The sequence below is a fragment of the Aspergillus wentii genome (assembly GCF_001890725.1).
Source record: "Aspergillus wentii DTO 134E9 unplaced genomic scaffold ASPWEscaffold_1, whole genome shotgun sequence".
Lineage (NCBI taxonomy): Eukaryota > Fungi > Ascomycota > Eurotiomycetes > Eurotiales > Aspergillaceae > Aspergillus > Aspergillus wentii.
This window is the reverse complement of record NW_024467832.1, coordinates 1,675,915-1,689,849: the sequence shown is the minus strand read 5'-3', so window position 1 is coordinate 1,689,849 and position 13,935 is coordinate 1,675,915. Positions and strand designations below refer to the sequence as shown.

The 13,935-nt window shown below is 48.6% G+C and overlaps 4 protein-coding genes across 4 annotated transcripts; 3 read left to right on the top strand and 1 right to left on the bottom strand.

The window, feature by feature from the left end:
* Nucleotides 1–1,509: 1,509 nt before the first annotated feature.
* Nucleotides 1,510–5,655, top strand: ASPWEDRAFT_47426 (uncharacterized protein; the record flags this gene model as incomplete). The annotated part of the gene is made up of 4 exons (XM_040836963.1): nucleotides 1,510–2,172; nucleotides 2,233–3,618; nucleotides 3,678–4,346; nucleotides 4,966–5,655. The coding sequence occupies 4 exons, from the start codon at nucleotides 1,510–1,512 to the stop codon at nucleotides 5,653–5,655; spliced, it is 3,408 nt and encodes a 1,135-aa protein (XP_040694307.1).
* Nucleotides 5,656–6,334: 679 nt separating this feature from the next.
* Nucleotides 6,335–8,929, top strand: ASPWEDRAFT_34063 (SET domain protein). The gene is made up of 4 exons (XM_040833920.1): nucleotides 6,335–6,407; nucleotides 6,661–7,227; nucleotides 7,290–7,549; nucleotides 7,601–8,929. The coding sequence occupies exons 1-4, from the start codon at nucleotides 6,394–6,396 to the stop codon at nucleotides 8,860–8,862; spliced, it is 2,103 nt and encodes a 700-aa protein (XP_040694306.1). The 5' UTR covers nucleotides 6,335–6,393; the 3' UTR covers nucleotides 8,863–8,929.
* A 225-nt stretch (nucleotides 8,930–9,154) lies between these two features.
* ASPWEDRAFT_101914 (NADH-quinone oxidoreductase subunit NuoF) lies at nucleotides 9,155–10,815 on the top strand (the record flags this gene model as incomplete). Its single annotated transcript, XM_040827431.1, has 3 exons — nucleotides 9,155–9,415; nucleotides 9,515–9,586; nucleotides 9,658–10,815. 3 exons carry the CDS (start codon nucleotides 9,155–9,157, stop codon nucleotides 10,813–10,815), a joined length of 1,491 nt encoding a protein of 496 aa, XP_040694305.1.
* A 916-nt stretch (nucleotides 10,816–11,731) lies between these two features.
* ASPWEDRAFT_34061 (putative MFS transporter) lies at nucleotides 11,732–13,546 on the bottom strand (the record flags this gene model as incomplete). Its single annotated transcript, XM_040833919.1, has 2 exons — nucleotides 13,238–13,546; nucleotides 11,732–13,181 (listed from the first exon to the last, which is right to left on the bottom strand). A coding segment is annotated over exon 2 (1,073 nt), but the record flags the coding sequence as incomplete, so codon positions are not given.
* Nucleotides 13,547–13,935: the final 389 nt, after the last annotated feature.

The following is a 13,935-nucleotide window of genomic DNA, read 5'->3' as shown; positions in this document are numbered from 1 at the left end:
TTCTGATTATTATTTTCGAAATAATGACCACCTAATAATGAAGCTAAAAGAAGAGCTGGTCGGTCTTATCAAACTGGGGATAATTGGAGGCGACGTCAATATCAGACACGTGATCGCCCAAGCAAGTCATACTAAGAACGATGCCTAATGGGCACTACTATTATTATCCCCAATGATAATCAGATCTCATTCATTGTCTAGAAACTTCTTGCTATCATCACCTGATAGTAACTAGACATGTAAATTCCACGTGTGACGATGGTAGATTACTTGCTTATTGGGTGATGCATCGAATATCCCCCGTACGCTGGGGTAATAGAAATACCAACAATACCTGTAAGCGGGGAGATCTAATACGACATTCCGCACCAGTAGGCGTGGTAAGATTGGTATTCGATACTTGCTCTCGGTAATACAATGACAGAACCTGCAAAAGCACCTCCAGCAACTCCAACAAGAGTCTCGTGCAATTCTCGCGACGCTCGCAAGTTGCCTCGAACAAGCAAAAGCCCGTCAAGAGAATTGCTCAAAATATAAAACAATTACAGTAATTACTATTTCTTAGGCAACTCCCTAGTGATTGTCTAATCCAGCAGGTACTAGGATCTGAAAAAAGAGGAACTTCTCACCGAAACGGTCGCGTCTTACTCCCGTTCTTCCCCCCTCGCCTATCTGTGTCGAATTTCCCCGCCGCCGCTTGTCGGTCTTGTTGGGCGTTTCCGCCCAGCTGTTCATCATCTCCCAGGGATCAAAGTTGCCGGCCGATCCAGACGCAGCCGCCAGCGCAGCACGTCAACTCGATTCCCTGAACGACAGCCGTCATCGTTCTTACTTCTTGACTTGACGGACTTCCCCCCTGACGGACTACTGCTATCGCCTGTGCAGCTAGCATTCCTGTGCCTCAAGAGAGGGCTTCCTGCACTCGTCGATCTGTTCGGTGATTTCCCCCAACAAGGAGGGAGAGGAGTCTGGCACCGTCTTCCTTTCCATCGTCACTCCCTTAAGGTTTCGAAGGTAGGGAGGGTATCTCCATTGCTTGTTGCAATCACACACACCCCTGATCTTGCCTGATCTGTATCTCATCCCACTTTTCGCTCTATCCCCTCTAGCTTGGATTGAGAGTACGTTCTGTGTGGGTTGTTGAACATCGCGGGGTTTACCTTCATCGTCATAATTGCGCTTCAGCCTCGGAATATGATTGCTAATCCATTGTCTTTTTATCCACAGCGCTTGGCCGCTCTGAGCCTCTGATCGTATTTGTCTGCTTATTATCACCATTCTCCTTGGTACGACTTGATTATAACGAACGAACCCTTTTCTCTTGGACGCTACGACCAATCCATATTTCCTATTACACGAGGTTCTGAAATCTCCTTTCTCCTGCGGCCTTGTACCATATAGTCTGCTCCGTTACGACATCTCGGAGACCAAAAGACCCCGAAAAGTGCTTGTGATACCTTCCCTTTTATTATTTTCCATGAATTTTTTCTCCCAGCTATATAATCCATCATGTTCTGGCGTTTTGGGGGATACGCAAGTATCTCCTCCATCGATACCCTACTCGACAAGCCCGATGTCACCCTTGAAGAGCTTTTGGACGATTCGGAGCTCATCCAGGAGCTCAAACAACATAATACGAAGCTCATAGAATATTTACGAGATGATAATGTCTTGAAACGGCTTATGGAATATGTGATCGCATCTAGCTTGATGAACGATGACGACGAGGACGAAGGAAATGATAGCAATGCCGCCCAGGACAAAAATGATTCCGAGGAGGCGAAGGGTGATCCGCTAAAAGATATGTTGGAACCAGAGGATTTGGAGAGAATCGAAAAAACCCGCCTGAAACATGCCTATGTTGCATGTGAAATTCTATCGTCCGAAACATGGTCGATATTGGAATCTATCATGCTCAATCCTGGTTATCTGCGAGACTTCTGGGGGTTTGTGAGGAGACCACAGCCCCTTGATTCTCTCCAGGCCAGCTATTTTACAAGAGTCAACGAAACATTGTTTGACAAAAAGACGGAGGATATGCTGGCATTTTTCAAATCTCTAGATGACATCATTCCAGCAATTCTGCAGCATGTCGATAATCCTATGGTCATGGACCTTCTGCTGAAGATTATCAGTTTGGAGAAGGCCGAGGGTGGCCAAGGGATTGTGGATGTAAGTACATGAACGCGGTTTCAAAGTCGCATATTTGATCGCAAGCTAACAAAATTCTAGTGGCTGAAAGACCAAGGTCTCATACCTACCCTTCTCTCTTTCCTATCGCCAGACCGACCTGCCTCTGTTCAAACTTCGGCAGGTGATTTCCTCAAAGCCATCATCACTATCTCCGCAAATGCAACCCAGAACGACCAATCTTGTATTGGCCCCAACAGCCTGACTCGCCAATTGGTCTCTGCGCAGTGCGTAGAGGCTCTGATAAAGGCCATGCTGCAAGGTGGAAACCCATTGACCGTCGGAGTGGGCATCGTCATTGAGGTTATCCGCAAGAATAACTCCGATTACGACCCGGAGAATCTGGGTGGGCCTGATTCAATGCCGACCACATACGATCCCATCTACCTCGGCTCGCTACTCCGACTTTTCGCCAAACACATACCGGACTTCATGGCATTGATCCAAAGCTCGAAGCACACGGTTAACGATGGTGGAAAAGTAAAAAGTGTGGAGCGGGGTCAGCTCAATTCGGCATGGGGAGCTAAGATCGAACCGTTGGGCTTTGATAGATTCAAGACTTGCGAGTTGATGGCCGAATTGTTACATTGCAGTAATATGGGTCTGTTGAATGAGCCCGGAAGCGATGAATACACTCGACAGCGAGATGCCGAGCGTGAGAAGTTGATTCGAGAGGGGGCTTTCAATTCGCATCGGGAAGAGACATCTGGTGTGGATTGCAATGATTCCACTGCGGATTTCGTTACCGGGTCTGTTCTTGGATCCGGTTCCCCCGAAGACTCCAAGGTTCTTGAAGTCACAAACGCGAGTGAAGACGATGGTTTTGAGGATGTCAGCTCGTCAACTGTTCTCGTTGACAAAGAGAAGCAAACTGGCAGCCAAGATTCGAAAACAGAGCCAGACACTTCAGCCCCGGAGAACTCCAAAGCGTCAACCGAGAAAGCCACAAGCGAAGAATCGAAGCCCGAGAGTGAGCGGAATGAGACATCTTCCGAGACACCCACGGGTCCTTCTGATCCTTTGTCGCCTACCGCGTCAGGTCTCACTGATCAAATTGGTGAAATAAAGATTGAAGGCGAAAAACAAGACTCGAAGGATGCCTCCGGGAACCAAGAATCTACGAAGGAGGACGCTAGCGCATCCACAACATCTACACAAGCGGACCAGCAACTTGGTTCTGCCTCAGTATCTTCACACCCTGAAGATGTCCCGGCTCCTCTCTTCGCTGCCAAACAGCAGTCCGATCCTTTAAGTTCTGAGCCAGCCGTGGAAGGCTCTGCCCCAGAAACAGCTACTAACGAACCCGATGATGAGACCCTGGAGCAGTACAACGACCCATTTATTCAATTTGATACCAATGGCAAGCCTGTAGTCGGTGACTATCTCAAAATCATGTTTGTAAGAAATCGGGTCGTGCCTACGATTTTGGTAAGTGCCTTGTTGAAATACAACGCTTTTCTACAACGCTGGTTCTTAACGTATTTTAGGGTTTCTTTTTCCGTTTCCCGTGGAACAACTTCCTTCACAACGTTGTCTACGATGTCGTCCAGCAAGTATTCAACGGACCTATGGAACGTGGGTACAACCGATCATTGGCCGTTGACGTTTTTGAGACTGGACGAATTACGCAAGAAGTTATTGAAGGCCAAAAGCGAAGTGATGAGACCCAGCGAGCCAAGCAGATCCGACTCGGCTACATGGGACACCTGACTCTTATTGCAGAGGAGGTTGTCAAGTTCAGTGAACGTCACCCACCAGAACTTCTTTCGCCGACAGTGATGGAAAGTGTGCTGGACCCGGTGTGGATTGAGTATGTTGAGCACACACTTTCTGAGACCAGAGAGCGTGACAACGCTATCCTGGGTGGTGTGCGGCCTGACATGGCCATTGGTCACCGTCAGACCATGCTGAACTCGGGTCAGGGCTCTTCAGCCCTTGCCGATGCCGGTCTGAATGGTGGATCTGGGGCATCGAACTTCCAGGGCTTCGATATGATGACCCAGGGAAGTGTTTCTGGCGGAGCTTTCGGCCTCGGCGGCGGTAGCTCTCTCTTGAGTGGTTTCGCGAGCTCGAGCGATGACGACGAAGATGAGGAGATGGAAGATCAAGATGAAAGAAACGCAGCTGAACAGTCCGCAGAAGGCGGCTCCGAGAATGTGGGTGATGCTTTTTTCACTGACGTTGACATGCGCGATTCATGACAGCCTGCATCTGAGCTTGTTTCACTATTCCTTTTCCATGTTCATTTTCATTACCTGGTTGAATGGCTGAGGACGGACTGGCGCATGATGGATGGGGAGCGGTGGGGGCCATAGAGGGCCATCCACATTTGAGCGTTTGACTTGCAGCGCCTTCTCAATCATGTATAAAGTCACCCAAAACCTCCTACAGCTCCCCGAAATCATGTTGCATCTTTCTTGGGCCGACGCCTTTTCTGCTAGTGAAATGAGTAGCCCTTCGGTCTTCACCAACCTAGGCATTGATATACAAACTCCTGTCTTGTGTCTGCATTATATCCAGTTGTGGCAATCAAATACACGAAAAGATTGGCCTTTCTGGATAGTGCAAGTTACGAAATACACTTCATGTTTTCAACCCTATTGTTTTTTTTTTTTTTTTCCCTTCTCCATTTTCCTCTCAATTTTCGCATTTTCTTCCCTTCAGTATCCCGGATCTTCTCCTTGCTTCAGATCAAGCTGGTGGATTGTGCCTTGCTTTATAACCGGCCATATATTGAACTACCCCGTGCCAATGCTGACGATATACTCCATCCAGGCTTCTACCAATTCCACAAGCCAGCCAATTCCTATCCTCCCGCCCCCTCCCGCTCCTTTGAGTCTTGGTCCATCTCGGGCACGGCGTCAGCTGGCTGCACGACTTGCCCTTCAAAAACAGCAGGCGGCCGATAATGCGGATAAGGAAGGGGAAGAGAAGAAGGAAACAAATGATGGAAGCACAGATTCACAGTGGCCTAGCAACCCGTTTGTGATTGCGGGCTTGGACGATGATGCTGGGCAATCGCCCTCTAGTGCTGCCTTCCCATCTACCGACTTCGTACCGGGAGGCAAGGATGAACCTTTCTCATCGCCCACTTTTCCGGATTCGGGATTTAGCCCTCCTGATTCTTTCTCGGATAATTCCTCGGATGATGATGGAGAAGGGAAGCGGACGCGCCAGGTGCATGTTCCACTTAATGTTGACGACGACGATGATGAGATGGGGGAGATGGTTGGGCCGACCTCTGGGTCTGGCATGATGGACTCGGATGAAGAAGATGAGGCTATCATGAACGAATCGTTGGGATACCCAAATCTCGGAGCGGATAGGTATAAAAGCTTCCGAAGATCTCGAGTTGGGGCCTCTCCTTTCGGAGATGACGAGAATGACAGCAGTGATGGCGAAGATGACGGACTTGTCGAGATACTGGTACCAGGAAGGAAGAACTCGACATCCTCAAACCATTAATACGCTACTCATGAAACATTTTACTGTTTATTGTGTTCGGATTGATGCTTCGCTTTAATGATTGATGGTGCTTTAGTTGCTTGGAACGAAATGCTCTCTCATGACTACATACACAGCCAATGCGTATGAGGTGTATATATTTCTTTCCTTGTCTCTTTGGTTTATTTGGATTGGATTTGGAGGAACACTTGCGATATCACAACGGCGAAATCTCACGACCTGAAAGATACTACATGGGTGACTCTAGGGGGCAGTGAATCTGGTTCTGTTTGGCCATTTGCATGATGGAATTTGACGATCTCAAGGCGTTTGTGTTAGCCATTTGTTGTGTTGTTTTTTATCGTGGGATGTTAACTGCTCCAAGACTGGCTCTGGCCAATCGAGGACTTGTACGATAGTTGCGTCAGATGCAATGATTTTGTTTTATTCGTATCGCACATTGAACAGAACCTAGACAATGTCTGTGTTCTAAACTCGTAAGCTCGTTGCAACAATTATTGTGTGGTCGAATACTATCCTCACAAGTCAAAAGGCGAAGAAAAAAAAGTGGGACGCCGCATTTGGTGGGATGGATCTGCTCGTCTCCGTCTTCACTCTGTATCCTCATCGTCATCACTTTCTGCACCACGCAGGGAATTTTCAGATTGTATATAACTTCATTCTTCTCTTTCTGATTGGGCTCCAGGCAGGAGAGCCTTTGAAGAATTGATTTCAAGCCAATAGGCTGTCGATACCACGATGGATTCATCCAGGTGAGTCGAGTTGCTTCAACTTTTGGTGGATGCGCCCGGTCCTTTGATATTTCGCTATTGAAATGTATGAAAGGCTTTATTGGAATGAATCATGTATTGAGGTTGCATACAGCGATGGGGTTTGTTTATTCTATGTTCATTTTCTATCTCAGCACAATATAAGATTGATCGACCCATCTCCTGCTTCAATTTTTTCCTCTGGTTCATATTATTTGTCTTCATAAAATACCAGAAATCTAACACGATCAAATAGGACCGCCGATAGCTCTCTTGAAGCATATACTTCACTTCTGGAATGGATGGCCCAGAATGGCGGCCATCTCCATGAAAGCGTCCAGATTGCTAAAGATGAAGCGCGAGGCGTTCATCTCCAAGTCCGAAAGGACTGGAAGAGTGAAGTAACCAGGGACACGCACATCATCAAAACCCCTCTGCCTGCCACCATGTCCTATTTCAACGCCATCGATCATCATCTCCCAACTGACGATGCGTCCAAGCCGGCCACTTTCTCTGCTCATGGGCTTCACTTCCCGCGTGTATTCATGGACGCCGTGGGGTCCGAGGAGACATCTGTGTTTTTTCTCATGGGACAGTATCTGCGGGGTTCGGAGGGATTCTGGTTTCCGTATATTCGAACCCTTCCGCAGCCTGGTTCTTTGACGACTCCTTTGTACTATGAGGGAGAGGATCTGGAGTGGCTTAATGGGACGAGCTTGTTGCCGGCTCGGGAGCAGAAGATGAAGCTATTCAAAGATAAATACGAAAATGGCATTGAAGAGCTCCGCAAAGCCGGGGTTGAAGATGCCGAGAAGTATACATGGTCAGTAATTTAATGATGGACTGACTCCCTTAATGATTGTTGACAAAGATTTCTTTCCGCAGGGATTTGTACCTCTGGGCATCGACTATCTTTGTTTCACGCGCCTTTTCTTCAAAGGTTCTGTCCGGAGTCATTGGCGATGCCGATTTGCCTGAAGACAGCGTCTCGGTTCTCCTTCCATTCATCGATGTCTTGAATCATCGACCGCTTGCAAAGGTCGAATGGCGAGCTGGTGAGGATAGCGTTGACTTTGTTGTGTTGGAGACTGTCACGGCGGGTCATGAAATTGCGAATAACTACGGACCCCGAAACAATGAACAGCGTGAGCATTCACCTCTCCATACTGGTTTAAAGTAGCAACTGACAGCATCAGTGATGGTAAACTATGGCTTCTGTCTTCCAAAGAATCCATGTGACTACCGCATTGTCAACCTGCGAGCACCGCCGGGTAGTCCGCTCTACCAAGCCAAAGCTGCGCAGCGACAAATGTATCCGGAACTGGCCAAGGATGCAGATGATCATTATTACGTATTCAACGTCTTTTATCCCCTTCTTACTCCAGACACATCCATGGAAAACGCGATATTCTCTCCTGCGCTTTTCAACGGCGTTGCTGTTTTGGCCGCAAATGATAGAGAATTGGAGACATTGGAGATTTCTGAATCAGGAATCCGAATCCCGGATCTTTATGGAAACTCGCGCACCATCCTCGCTGCTCTCAGCCAGATCATTATTGAGCTTATTACACACATTGTGAAATTGAAATCTTCCGGGCAAGACTTGCAGCACCCGCAAAATCTGAAACAAACACACGCAAAGGTCTACCGTGATAGCCAAATTATGTTGTCGGAGACAGCTCTGGTTGTTGCTGCATGGACTCTTACTCGTGCGCGGCAACATGGCTTTGGTGGAAGCTGGGACGAAACCAAGAGCCTCCTCGCTTCTCACATGGCTCGGGTACCTGCAGGCAAGTTCCCGGGAGAGATCATATCCCGCATTCAGGTGAGGATCCTTGAACGCAAATCACTTCTTGTGAACGATGGAGAGCTATTTGATCTGAATGACCTGTTTGGCATTCTCCCTGGCGACATGCAAGAAAATTTCAAGTCATGCCACCAAGGCATTTCTACTCAATCCAGCAGAGCCATGCCGGTACTGAGAGGAAGCCCGGGCTCATCGCCATTTGCCTTTCCGATATTCTTATGCTTCGTGACAGCGGTTTACCAGAACTCCAAATCCTCTCCTGAAAACCCCCAGCTTCCCGCTCGTCTTGTCAAATGGGTTAATCTCATTCTTGAGAACAATCCTACGCCCCCTGATGATGTGGCCTGGATGCTGGAAGACGAAGATGACGAGCATATGGTTAGTGAGTTTGACGAGGTTCTCGAGGATATGAAGACACGGAATCAGTCCGTTTTCTCCAATATCGCTCAGTACACGGGAGAGTGGAAAGAAGACAGCTGGTGGCTTGCTCCGAACTGGCTGAGATGGGCGTGGATGGTTATGGAGCAGGAAACGGTGCAAGTGCCCGATGACCCGCTGAAACTGTTGGCAGCGGGTGGTCCTGGTCAGGGCTCAGTGATGCTGTCCACGGTGTCTTATCTGTATATTCCACAGGAACCTCAACAGCAATAAGGGCAATAGGCCCCTAAAGAGTAAAAACATCATGCAATTGACTTAAATGAGAATAAACAAAATAAGCCATTCAGAGCGTTTGAATTCTTAATGCGGAAAGCGGATGACCCTGACTAATCCTGCGCACGTGACGCGCACAAGCCAATCAGCGGGCAGCGAAATGCGGATATTCAGCAAGCGCAGGAATTGCCGCGACGTGAAGCTCAACGACGGTGATCTCCAACCCATCACCACTCCCCCCTCTCTTCGCTCCTCTTCGCTTCCCCAAGCAGCAATTGGGTCACAGATCACCATGATATCTCGAGCGGCGGCTCCCAGTCCTTCCTCCCTCGCCAAGGTCTCTTCCCGCTCTCTCCGAGCACAGGGGCAGGCTGCCCGCTCCTTCGCGACCGTCCAGGAGAACGCTCCCCCCGTACGGCATTATGGCGGTCTGCAGGACCAGGACCGGATATTTACGAACTTGTACGGACACCATGGAGCCGACCTCAAGTCTGCGATGAAGTATGGTGATTGGCACAGAACCAAGGACATCGTTCTGAAGGGCCACGACTGGGTACGCTTATCCTTTATTCCGAAGTCACACCGTTAATACATACACTCGAAGCAACTGAAATAACGAAGTCAATGCTAATGGTTTCTTTCAAATTTTCAGCTCATTTCGGAAATCAAGGCTTCGGGTCTTCGTGGTCGTGGTGGTGCCGGTTTCCCATCGGGATTGAAATACGTAAGTTGGAAGGCCATTTCGTTGGTAACCTTCCCGGACCCAATCTTCTAACACATATCGTCTTTTTTTAGTCCTTCATGAATTTCAAAGACTGGGACAAGGACTCTCGACCCCGTTATCTTGTTGTCAACGCCGATGAGGGTGAGCCTGGAACATGCAAGGACCGTGAGATTATGCGGAAAGACCCCCAGAAACTCATTGAGGGTTGTTTGGTTGTGGGTCGTGCGATGAACGCCAACGCTGCCTACATCTACATCCGTGGCGAATTCTACCACGAAGCTACCATCCTCCAGAACGCCATTAACGAGGCCTACCAGGCCGGTCTGATCGGCAAGAACGCCTGTGGCACCGGTTACGACTTCGATGTTTACATCCACCGTGGAATGGGTGCTTATATCTGTGGTGAAGAGACCTCGCTCATCGAGTCCATCGAGGGTAAGGCCGGAAAGCCTCGTCTCAAGCCTCCATTCCCCGCTGCCGTTGGTCTTTTCGGATGCCCTTCCACCGTCACCAACGTCGAGACCGTTGCCGTCACTCCCACTATCATGCGCCGTGGACCCAGCTGGTTCTCGTCATTTGGTCGTGAGCGTAACGTCGGAACCAAGCTGTTCTGTATCTCTGGTCACGTTAACAACCCCTGCACCGTCGAGGAGGAGATGTCCATCCCTCTGCGTGAGCTGATTGACCGTCACTGTGGTGGTGTGCGGGGCGGTTGGGAAAACCTTCTTGCCGTGATCCCCGGTGGATCTTCCACCCCCGTCATCCCCAAGAGCGTTTGTGATGACCAGATCATGGACTTTGACGGTCTGAAGGACAACCAAACCGGTTTGGGTACCGCCGCCGTTATTGTCATGGACAAGTCCACCGACATTGTCCGTGCCATCTCGCGTCTCTCGAGCTTCTACAAGCACGAGAGTTGCGGTCAGTGCACTCCCTGCCGTGAGGGAAGCAAGTGGACCATGCAGATGATGCAGCGTCTTGAGACAGGCCAGGCTCGCCAGCGTGAAATCGACATGCTCCAGGAGCTGACCAAGCAAGTGGAGGGACACACAATCTGCGCTCTGGGTGAGGCCTTCGCCTGGCCCATCCAGGGTCTCATCAGACACTTCCGACCTGAACTCGAGGCAAGAATCCAGGAGTACTCGAAGGAGATCGGCCAGGGTCCCTACGCCGGTGGCTGGCACCCTAACAGCCGGGCTGAAGGCAAGTTGATCTCTCCTGGCATGTAAAATACCTTATTGCATATGGTTTTACAAAAAGAAAAACAAATTTTTTTCTAAATTCGAAGATATCGGCCATTGCAGCGGTAATGTCTCTGGGCAGGGATGGGTTCTTTTCATTTCCTTTTTTTAAACCTCGTGTCGCGTTAGGTTCAATCATGTACAGTTCCTTGTTAGCAAATCAGAATATTCCTTTTGTTAAATTGATATGGTGAAGATGGTGGCTTGGTCGAGCCCTACAATAGGGTTAGGATTAATTTACTAAGCAAAAAACTTTAGTTATTAGAGTAACATCAAGTTCCTGGGTAAACGCTAAAGAATAATCAACTTGGATTCTACGGTATACCTAGTAGTTTCAATGGTTCGAGTATTGTCAAAATAGTGGATAGATGCAATTTCTCTGTCCGCCAATATAAGCGACAATCATGAAATATTACTATTTTCAAGCAAGATTATTTTCCTATTTTCTACATTAATACCCAATAAGCAGGCAAGTAGAGTATTAGAAGCAAAAGTCAGCCAGACCAAGCAGTGGGTCCATCTCAAGTCTCAAGTCTCAGACCCTGTTCCATTCGAACTGTCCTTGTTTTCATCTTTTTCTTTATCCTTGTCACTTTCCTTTTTGCTTTCATCCGTTTCCTTTTTTTGTGCTTCCTTCTGCGCTTGTTTCTGCTCCATCTTAACCCGTCTCTGCTCTCTCCATTTCATTCCATATAAATGTTCCAGCCAAAGTAGCCCAAGACCAACTCCCATAACCAACCCTAAAAAGGTAAAGCACCACCCCCATCCCATCCCTTCGAGCATTTGGTCGATGACTGCGGCGCCAACGGCTCCGAGCCAACACCGGACCAGATTACATGCCGCAGCTGCAGTGGCGGCTCGGTCAGGGAAGAGGTCCACCAGCATGGTGTTGAGTGTATTGAGAGACGCGACGAAACAGAAACCAATGATGAATTGTAAAATGAGCGGTGCTACTAGCGGGGAATGTTGTTGCAAGACCCAACCGTATGGGATGAAAGCGAGAACGCCTAGTGTCATCACAGGGAAGACAGTCTGTAGACGAGTCTTTTCGATGGGGAATGTGCTTATATCGTCGCCTTTTTTAAGGTCCACGGGAAATCCCAGCTTGCGAGCTACTCGACGGTAGTTGTAATCGATTACTTTACCGTTAAGGACGGCTGCGATGATGGCACTGACACCGAGGGGGCTGGTAAAAAGTATTAGCTTGGTATGATATTTTTTGGTTCATTGTTAACAACGATGACATACAGAAAGCAGAGACCGATTTGGAGGTCGTTGAAGTTGTAAAGCTTGCCGAATAGATTCGGCGTACTCGTGAGCAAGGCAATGTTGGCAAACATGACCAGTCCGACATAAGAGATTATGATTAGGGCGTCCTTCTCAAGCAAAATCACAAAGGACTTTAACGGATTGGGAAAGAAAAGCTTCGTCTTCTGGTGTTCCTTCTCCAAGATCGCCTGTCGCTCTTCATGATCTTTGCGTTCTTCTGGCGACATCTTTTTGATCCAGCGCCGTTCAATAAACCATTGAAAGGCAGACATCCTCCACCATTCCCTTGGCGGGACACTGCCGTTACCCACGATCTTGCGAGCAGTCTCGGGCATCGCGATGATGTAGACAACCAAATATCCTCCACTAATAATCACAAGAAACCAGAACACGCTCCGCCAACCAAGAAATTTGGCCAGAATACCCCCAATGACGGGGCCCACAGCAGGCGCTACCATGACACCAGCTGCCATAGGGCCAATATACGTTCCTCTTTCGGCTGGAGTTGCAATGTCCGCGATAACACCATATCCGAAGGATACCGTGCCGCTGCTCCCGGCGCTCTGTATGCAGCGGAGTACGAGCAGCGCTGCATAGCTGTTCTGTACCGACAGGCCGATATTGGCTGCCGTGTAGATAGCAAAGGCTATAATGTACGCCGGGCGACGACCCCCTGTATCGGCAAAGGTCCCCATAAAGCTCGGCGCGAGCCCTTGCAAGATCAAGTACGTGGTAATGGTAAGGTTGATGAGAGCCGTCGTCAGGTGGTAGTTACGCACCAGAGTCGGCATGACGGGGAAGTAAATCTGGCCGGACAATGGAGAAAAGAAGGAAGCCAAGGTCACCATGACAACAATGAACCGCTTCTCATGCTTGCTAAAGGCTGTATGAGCTGTATGGATACTGGATTGGGAAGTTGTAGTCCTTTGCGCTTCGAGAGTGGAGGGATCCGAGCCTTGAGCTGCTTCAGATGGCCTGTCTTCGCTATCATTGTTGCCATCGTGCGTATTCAACGACGGCGTCACCGTCTTGCTCTGGTCCTCGCTGCTCATTTTAGCGATTAGGTGCGAGTGATCTTTTAGAAACTGAAGGTGATAAGAAGGGTTAATATATGACTCGAAAGTTGGACAAGGGTACTTACGTATGACGTGGTGTTAGGTTACTTCCTTTCCTTCTCGTTTTGATAACCCAAGGCAACCAAATCACTGAAGATCAGTTGAAAGGAAGCATCATACTATAGGATTGAGATCGGGCCAAGTCTTGAACTGTACAAGAAAATGAGGAAGGATCTGTTTGAACCACGCTTTCGGCTCTAGGTGAGCAAGAATGAATATAGATGGTTGGTGACAGAGTTGCAGCACTGGCGGAGAGAGAAAGGGGAAAACTGACTCCTTATCCATGGATGATGATATCTTGCTGTCCTCACTCTGTGTTGCCTTCTTTCCCGGTGCCGGCATCCAGTCAAGGCAGACACCCAATCACAGTCTGGCCGGAACCGGGTCTGGAAGCCTGAACCGGCATCATGATGAAGTCAAAGTGAACACGATATGGGGATAGATGTCTATAGACGAAAGAAATGGTTCTGGAGATGATAGGTGTTCTAAAGGTGATGGCTTTGATCAATTATTTCTAGTGAAAGGGGCTAATGGTCAGGTACGAGCAAAAAAGGGACAACACTGTTTCGTGAAATTTAGCAGAATGAAGATGAGATCACCAGAACCAAAGTCGCCATTGTCGAATTCAAATAATGACACCGCATGAGAAAGCATCGGCGACTGGAAGGAAGTGGTAATCCAAGAACGCAAAGAGAAAGAAAAGGGTTCGATAGTACAGGTAGAT